Here is a 9222-nt window from a genome sequence, read left to right on the forward strand (position 1 = left end):
GGGGGTGCATCTAGACATTGGGGGTAGGTAGGATAGTCACTAGTCAGTCAATAATCATTTAAGTGCCTACTATGTGCCAGGCACTGTGCTAAGGACTAGAAAGACAAAGAAAAGGAAAAAAAGGACTCTGCCTTCAGGGAGCTCACAGTCTAAATGAAATGGCCAATGTAAAGGCAAGGGATATAGGCCAGTTTGGCTGGAACATGGAGGACTTGAAAGGAGAGTAATATGCATTGAATTTAGAAAGGGAGGTAAGAGCCTTTAAAAACCTATTCGACTAATATCACCTGAGCACCTGCTTTGTCCCAGGTGCTGTTATTCATCCTTCATTCTTGAAGAGGACCAGTGACATCAAGAGGATGATGTCTTGACTTGTTCATTGTCAGTTCTGTGGGTAACTACAGAATAGGTAAATAGGAAAAGACCCAGCTTTGCTCTCATCAAACTTACTGTCTAGTCAGAAAGGTAAAGACAAGAAATCCAGGAGGCAGAATTTGTTGAGGTATCAAGGTCAAAGAGGTACAGAAAAGTGAGAAATCCCACCCAACCAAGGGAATCCACTTTTAAAAAAGATGATGGGATCTTTCTGTTGTTATTATTTTTTTCTAGCTCTATAATTTTTGATAGTTTGGCATGGCATTGGATAAGTAAATTAGATAGAACTGTCATTTTTGTTATATTGGCTTAGCCTACCCATGAGCAATTAATATTTTCCCAATTGTTTAGATCTGACTTCATTTGTGTGAAAAGTGTTTTGTAATTGTGTTCATATAGTTTGTGGGATCTTTTAAATCTTTTATAGATTAGAAGTAGAAAGGCTCTTGAAAGTCATCCAATCTACCTCCTTCATCTTACAGAAGAGAAAGTCGAGGTCCAAGGAGGTTAAACCATTTGGTCAATGTCACAGAAAACATGTACTTGAATAATTAGTAGATTCAATATCCAAGTCTACGTTCTCTAACTCCAAATCCACCTCTTTTTCTACTGAATCGAGATATACTAACAAGCAGCTTGCAGGTAACATGAGACCTGAGCCTTGAAGGATATATAAAATTCTGACAGGCAGAGTTGAGTGGATAGAGATTCAGGGGGCAGAAGGACATGACAAAAAGCCTGGTAACAGGAAAATGCAAATCTGGTTTGAGGCTGGCTATGTGTAGGAAAATGGTAGAAGATCAATACAATTCAACAAGATTTATTGAATGCCTGCTGTGTGCCAGGCACTATGTTAGGAGCTGATATTATTTTTAAGTTAATTTTTTTCAATGATCAAGCATTTTTTTCACTCCCACTACCCATCCCCAACTGGAGAAAAAAGTCTTGCAACAAATCTGCACAGTCAAGAAGTTCACATTTTAGGAGGAGCTATAGAAAAGTGTGTTTGGGCTGCTCTGTAAGGGCTGGAGGGAAAGCAGCCATCAAAGAGTGAATAATTGATGGGATAAAGTCCCAGAGAAGGCTGGAAGGAAGGAGAGGGGAGGGGACCCAGGACACATGTTGGGGTTCAGCCTTGGCAAAGAGAAGAGTCTATATTTTATAACCTCTGTTGCCTTCCTCCTCTTCTCCAACAGTACCTAACACAGGTCACTGTGTGGGACCCCCAATCATGGACATAGAAAGAAGCAGAGAGAAAAGTAAGGCAGCCCAAGATCCATTAAGCAAGTTGATAAATATGTTAAGGAGAATTGGAGTGCTAGGGACTAGATCCCATCCCCACTTCCAAAATCCTTTTCCTTGGCTATTCCTCCTCTCCATTGGGGTCAAAACAAATTTGGGAAATCATTCTCAGTCAAGCTTCCGGGCAGGGTTCTGGGAGCTGGGGGTTGAAGAGACAGTGGGGTTTAAGGGGAGGGGCCCTCAGTTTGATCAGGTATTGGGGTAGGGGGCTGGGGCTAGAGTTCGCTTTGTGCTGGTGGGAACCAAAAGTCTGGGGCAGCTGAATGGATGGAGGGGCGGAGCAGCGATTCTCCTCGCTGTGAGGGGTCTGCTCTGGGCTACTGCCAGAAAGCCAGCTTCCCATAGCCACCCTCCCCACTCAGGGGAGGGGGGAAGGAGCACTGACTATCACAGGACCAAAAGGCTGAGGTGCTTCTCAGTCCCAGAACTCCCTCCCCCCTTCCACACACTCCCACATGATGCCAGGAACAACTGGAATTTATAAGGAGAGTGGGCTTGTCCATAACCACTTTAGGAGAAGAGACCAGAGAGACACATTAGCTAGGATTTGGGGATCTATGATTGGGATGAAGGATCGGGAGCCTCCTCTTCATGTGTGTATGTGTGCAAGGATGATGAGTCCTGTGATAGGACCTATGTTTCACCCTTACAAGTCAGTCAGCCCAACCATCACAGACAAGGTAAAATGAATCGCAATCTCCACCTCTTTGGGGAGCCCAGATATGAAGAGAAATCCACAGGGACTTGGTCTCCATTCTTGAAACCCAGATGAGTGGAGTGCCCAGCCATAGAGATACAGACCAATAGACAAATCTGTAGTTCTATTTATTTCACATGCAGGAAATGTACAAACTCTGAAAAGGGGAAGATGACTACCCTGCTACTAGGGATTAGAATTGGGCTTGCTGAAGGTCTCCTAGGAGTGACTAGGACACCATTTTCCTGGAAACACTCCTAGCTTATTTTCCACCCTTCAAAATCTTTATCATCTTTGTCTCCCAGTTCTCCACCCTCCCCAAAATGAGAGGACCCTCACTCCAGCAGAATGAACTCTGAGTCAGTTGTTGTTCTTCTGTTTAAATAGCATCCAGCAATAGCCTATACCCACGAGTGTAGGCTTTCTCCAGCCCTGAAGTCAGAATGATCTCTTATAGCAGCTTTCCCGGGGCGGAGAGAAGAAGCCGGGGCCTTGTAGTTACCCCAGAGCAAAGGATGGACAGCCCCCAGAGGTGCCAATACTCTGGGGCTGCTGCCCTCCAATTGCTGACCTGGTCAGCTCTAGGCATACTGTCCTCTTCTCCAGCCGGATGTGGGTATAGGGTTACCAGGGACGCCACACGTTCGGCCCTCTTCCACCCTCACCAGAAGCGCTGTTCCGCTGGAGTTCCGGCCGGGGACTCTCTGGAGGAACTGGGGTGGCTGTGGTGGGGGCGGTAGGAAGGAGAAGCCTCTGTCTGGTTGGGCGCAGGGCGGTGGCAGCGGGTGAGGAGCCCCAAGGCTCCATAGTCCCGGGGCCTCTGGAGAAGCCTGCAGACTGCGCTTCAGGATTAGAAGTTGGAGTGGCGCTGTCCGTGGTACTGAAGCCCGGGGAGCCCGCCTGGAGGCCGACACGAGAGAGGTCCTGCAGCAGGTGGCAGGGCAGGCTGTAGCTTGTCTCGGAGCGCCGCAAAAATTGGCTCACCCCGTGGAGGCAGCTTCGAAAGCCCGCCTGGTACTCGGCGCTGGTGAACACTGGGGGAACACCTGAGGGAAGAATCTAGGAATGAGGAGATTCTAGAGTCTGAGAGTCCCGGGTCTCGAAGGTAGAGGGGGTGCGGGAGGGAGGGAAGAGGAGGAGAAGCAAAGAAAGAGGAGAGGGAGGAGTCTGAAGGGCGCAGGGAGATGCCTACTGAATTCCCTCCCGGGTGCTCATGGCCCTGTGCTGCCCCTTTAACCCTTTACAATCCGTCCCTGGGCTCTGGCACCCACCTTGAACAGAATTCTGCAAGCTTTTCATGTATTTGACGCTCAATTCCAGAATATCTGCCTTCTCCAGTTTGCGCTTTCGGATCTGCATAACAAACCAGAGTCAGGGTCAGAGGCTTAGCTGGGGAACGCCCTGGCACCTCCCAGACCATGCTCTGTCTCCGGGCGGTGCGACTTCAGGACTCGGCCCAGCTTAGCTCAACACCGAGCTTACCTGGTGAGAATAGTGTTTCTCCAGCAGAGTTTTCAGCTGCTCTAGGGATACGTTGATCCTCGCTCGTCTCTTTTTTTCCATTAGTGGCTTGGATATCTGAAGAGACCCGGGAAGCCCTCGTTATAGCGTTGTTGGAAAGCTGGGCCCCTTCCCCACCTCCCTTGGGGACTCACGTCTCCACACCCCCCCAGATCCCAAAGACCTTTCGGAAGCTGCAAACTGCCAGATTCCCCCGAGGTTCTGAATCGGTTACCATCCTCTTCCTGGATTCTGTGCGGCTGCAATGCGGGCCTCGCAGCTAGCACAGGAATGCCTAGCCTTTATAGGGGGCCCTTATTTTACATGTCAATACCCTCGCTCCGGTCCTGGCCCCCCGCCCCCTGGGGGGGGGGGTACAACAGAAGGAGGAAGGGAAAGAGGGAGGGAAGGACGGTAAGCCAGTCCGGGACACCTCGCTGATTGGCGGTTGGCTGACCACTGGCCGATTTGAAATAAGACTTTCTCCAGTGGAAAGGACTTAGTCTCCTTGGCCTTCCCCACGCCTCACCGTGACCTATTTGATCATCTTTGCTAGGGAAGTCACGCTGGGAAGCCATTCCAAGAGGCTAAAGGCTGATTGGGGAGAGGGTAGCCTGAAGGCCGCGGGGCTCATGGAAATACTTTGGCTCGCTACCGCTCGCGGCCCCTTCCCCAACTCAGATCACCCTGCAGAACTTTGGCGGCGCAGGAATGGCAGTGGATAATGACTGTGACCGACGCGCGCAGCCCCCGTGGAGCCGCGATGAAGATGCCAATAGAGGCCGCGAATCAGCCCTTTCTCCCCGGGCTTCACGGTCCGGCCGCGCCCGCAACGCTGCATTAGTAACCCTAATGTCCTGACAATAAAGCAATTTTCTGCCTCTGGTAATTCAAAGCCCGGGAAAGGCCCGATTTCCCCGCTCCTAACTGAGACATAAAATAACATATGTCTCATTAAACCGTGCAAGGCCCGGACCTGCCGCCTGCAGGTGTCCTCGCTCGGGAAGCTGGGGCCTGACACCGCCCACCCCCACCCCCGAGAATGCGGCCTCCCTGAGCAAAATATTCATAGGCTTCAGTTCCTGTCGCGGGCGAGAGAAAGATGTTTGTTGCCGCAGGAGGGAAGTGGTCGGGCCTGCTGCCCAAGGCCGTGGAAATTCGCGGAAATAGGCCCAACTCGCCTGCGGCGCTGCTAAGGATTGTCTTCATCCTCCTCATCTCTATCTCTGGACTTTCTTAAAGTGTAAGATAAAATACCGCCTTCTAAAAGAAACTTTCCCCAGTACGCCTTAATCTTCAGGCCTTCCCTCGTAGACTACCCACATTTTATCTTGGATGTCTGCGTGTATTCTTGGTACTTGGTTGTTTGCGTACTCTCTCCTCCATTAGACTTTCTGAAAAGGAACTCTATATTTTTGTTCTCTCTCTCTCTCTCTCTCTCTCTCTCTCTCTCTCTCTCTCTCTCTCTCTCTCTCTCTGTGTGTGTGTGTGTGTGTGTGTGTGTGTGTGTGTGTGCAGAGCTTATTGCCTGGCATTTAGTAGATGCTGGTTGACTGACTGACACAGCCCCACTGAAGGCGTCCGCGCTCTATATGTAGGTAGGTTAGCCGTTGCTGGTATGCACACGCAGAAAGCCTTCCCCTCCCACCCCTATCCCCATGTGTACGTGTGGGTGGTTGAATACCCACCCACATGTGGTAGGTCAGGGCTTTTTCTAGGGCTATCTTCTTTTAAATTCCCATTCACCTTCTCATGGGGCTGAGTTCCATTGTTCCCTGAGCTCGTGGCAGCGGGCCCCAAGAGATCCCCTCTGGACCTGGATTAGTCCCTGAGGATAAGGGGCCGAAGTACGAGGCTCCAGAAGCTAGCAATATTGGCTACTTTTCGCCCAGCTTGTTCTTTATCAGTCCGCAAAAAAATAAGCGTAGGGCCGGAGATGAAAAGAGAGGGTCGTCAGATTCTAACCCGAAAATTGACCAGTAGCCCTGAGATTTCTCCACCTCTCTTACTTTCAAGGGGTCTAATGGTGGCGGTGATAGGAAATGACAGTCATGACTCCCACTTTCCTGTGCCTCCACTGTGCTTCCCTCGTCAGAATCTCAGGGTCTGCTGATTGCGCAACCGGTACTGGTGCAAGGACTCTGGGCTGCACCCTGTGAGGAACGAATGGGGGACACAATGACCCATCTGTCTTCCTGGCCCCCAGTAGGTCCCGTCTAAGGGCGGCAGGCCCACAAGAGCCCCTCTCTCTTTCTCAGTAATTTGTCCTCTCGTGATTGCTTTATTGTGCCTTTAGCGCTCCTTGTAACGAGGCCTTTCACGGGGCTCAATGGAACCCGTTTTGCGATTAAAAGACACCCCGGACCGAAGGGACAAAAGGATCAAATGCCCCAGCACAGGCCCACTTTCCTGAAAGCTCGAAACTCGGACTCGGGAGGTAGGAGTTTGTACTCAAAACAAGCTTCCCTCCACCCCCACCCCGCTCCTCTCCACACCTCTGTGCTCAACCCTCCTCCCTCTGCCTGAGCCCCCACCCCCGCTGCTGGACACCTGCTTGGCTTGTGACTAACTCTATCACCTCCTGTTTGCTTAGCTGAGACACCCGGACGCTTGTCAATCTTCATCTCCCCTACCTGAATTCTAGAGCCGCTGCCCCTCACTCCCGCTTCCAAAGTCATTCATTGCGCTCAGGACTCTACGTTGACTGTGGACACACTGGTGTATTTGCTGCACCCAGTACACAATATTCCATCTCCCATCTGGTTGTCTTTGCACCGACTGTTCCTCGTGGCTGAGATGCTCTCTCTTCCTCCCCTCCTTTTAGAAACTCTAGGTCCCTTCGAGGCTCAGCTTCCAGACCATGGCCTTCAAGAGGCCCTTCCCTTACTCCTTCAGTTGCCAGGACCCTGGTTTCTCGATATTTCTGGCGTTTACTTATGTGAACATATTGTCTCCCTCAAACGGTAGACAGTAAGTTCCTTGAGGCCGGCACGGTTTTTTGGACCAGATTTCACTGGAATAGGATTCATCACAGATGAGGAAATTCCCTTTATCAATGCAGTCTGGCATCTTCTCTACAGCTTGGAGTCTTAGAGAATCGCCCAGGGCACTGAGAACAAATTGCCCCAGAATCGGCCCGCCAATATGTAGCCGAAACAGAACTTGAACCCAGATCCTCCTGATTGAGAACTGCTCTCTATATCCTTTATCCACCGCTGCTTCTGCCTGGAGCAAAGTGTGTGTATGCTTGTTGGTATATTGAAGAGGGAGGAAGCCGTGGGTAACCAGAGCTGAGGGTTCAATATAGCCCCTCACAAATAATCAAAGCCTCCGGTGAACTTGAGTCTTTTCTCCTGGAAAAGAGCGCTAAATAAGAGAGCAGGACATTTACTGGGCCCGTGGAAGCAGGGTTCGAGGAAAGCAGGAAGCCTGAGTAGGGACATGGTGTGTGCACATGCCTGGGTGAGGAGCAATCTCCCAGACCCTCCCCCCCCACCCCCCGCCAAAAAAAAAAAACAAACCAAATACCTAGGAAAGTTTGGACCTGTTCCAAACTTCAAAAGAGCCATAATTTCATCTTCGCTCTAACTCGTTCCTCCTGTGATATCGAAACCCTTCTGCCCCTTAGTGGTCTGGCCTTTATAAACTCCAGTGACCCAAAAGTAATATTGACAATAATAATTAATCTCTCAGGTAAAGAGCTTCTCTCAATTTAGCTTGGCTAATCCATGAAGGAGAACTAGTGGCATGTTGGATAGAACTATGGGCTTAGAGCCAAGAAGCCCTGAGTTCAAAACCCACTTCAGACACTAACCCTGGATAAATCCTTTAACTTCTCAGTGCTTCAGTTTCCTTATCAGTAAAATTAAGACAAGAATAGTACCCATTTCACAAGGTTGTGAGAAGCAATTGAAATAAAATATGTATTCTAAATATGTGAACGGCTGTTTCAGCTTGCTGCTGCTTTCAGTGGCTGAGACTCCAGGGTCAGAGACTCCAGAGCTACCTATTCAATCTGGCTAATAAGGAAGAATTTAGTAAGACTTAGAGTTGGAAGGGACCTTTAAGATCATTCGGTTCAAAGTTTTTCAAACATTTTGGTCTCAGGACCCCTCAATAAAAATTACTGAGAAACCTCTCAAGAATTTTTTTTTAAATATGGGTTATATTTATGGTATTAATTAGAAATGAAAGCATCTTACTATGATTAGGAGGATAGTTTTGACCTTGAAGACCCTCTAGGGAACCACACGTTGAGAGCCACTGATCTGGTCCAATACCTGGGGCCCAGAGAGGTGAATCCAACTCCCCACAGCCCCACAGGCTGATTGCACGTTCCTCTCCCCCCCCCCAATTCTTCCCCAGCATGCCCACTATCATCCAGGTGCACTTGCTGTCCCCCATACCTGTCATTTTATCTCCCCTCTCCTTTGCCTTTGTATTGCTTCTCAGGGTCAGAATTTGAATGCAGGTCCTCAGGCTCCAAATCCAGGAATCTTTCCCCTGTGCCAAGAAGACGATCAACAAGCACTTGTTAGTTGCTTACTACGTCGAAGACATTGTGCTCAGCGCAAAAGACAGTCTCATTCTAATGGGAGATAGAACCGGTACCTAAAATTATATGTACATTGTGTCCCCAAAATCCTGGTGCAGTTTAAAGCTACATATAAACTTTAAAAACATTCTGTCTATATTATGTTGTTTATATATGATACATAGCTAGTAGATGGAAGGTAACCTTAGAAGGAAAAGGCCACAGCTGGGAGGGCGGGGTTGCCGGGAAAAGGCCTAGTGCTACAAAGTGGCCTTAAGGCTGAGCCTTGAAGGAAGCAAGCCGGGCAAATGAGAAAGCGGAAATGAGGAGGAAGTGCATTCCTGGCATGGGGTGGGGGAGAGGAAGAGAGAAGGAAATTGGCAAATGTGCCTCTTACGTGCAGGGCCAGCCGAGTTAGAGTATTACCTGCACCTAAGCACAAAATCATTAGATTAGGATCCAGGTATTAAAAAATGCAAGATCCGAAAGAAGGGGAACCAACCCATACATAGTTTCTCCAGCCTGCCGCCATGGTCTCAACTCCTCACCCATCTCGGGGCAGATCAGATAAGGGGAGAGCTTTGACCTGGGACAAGCGCAGAGGAGTCAGTGGCCCAGCAGCTGTGGAGAACTTTTTTTAAAGCGAGGAGCTGAACCTTCCGATTTCGGACGGGGAGAGTGTGGGACCAGATACTTGAAGGAGAAATCCGAGGACTCTCGGCGCACCTGGGACTTCGCGGGGATCCCCGACTCTCTCCCCCGCCCCTTCCCTCCCAGTTCGGCTCCCGCAGGATATTGATGGGGCCTGTCTACC

General features: G+C 49.7%; 1 protein-coding gene across 1 annotated transcript; it reads right to left on the minus strand.

Moving 5' to 3' along the window:
- Positions 1-2998: 2998 nt before the first annotated feature.
- On the minus strand, positions 2999-3937 carry HES3 (hes family bHLH transcription factor 3). The gene is made up of 3 exons (XM_036743634.1): positions 3857-3937; positions 3646-3727; positions 2999-3420 (listed from the first exon to the last, which is right to left on the minus strand). The coding sequence occupies exons 1-3, from the start codon at positions 3935-3937 to the stop codon at positions 2999-3001; spliced, it is 585 nt and encodes a 194-aa protein (XP_036599529.1).
- Positions 3938-9222: the final 5285 nt, after the last annotated feature.

Source organism: Trichosurus vulpecula, chromosome 2 (genome assembly GCF_011100635.1).
Source record: "Trichosurus vulpecula isolate mTriVul1 chromosome 2, mTriVul1.pri, whole genome shotgun sequence".
NCBI classification, from domain to species: Eukaryota; Metazoa; Chordata; class Mammalia; order Diprotodontia; family Phalangeridae; genus Trichosurus; species Trichosurus vulpecula.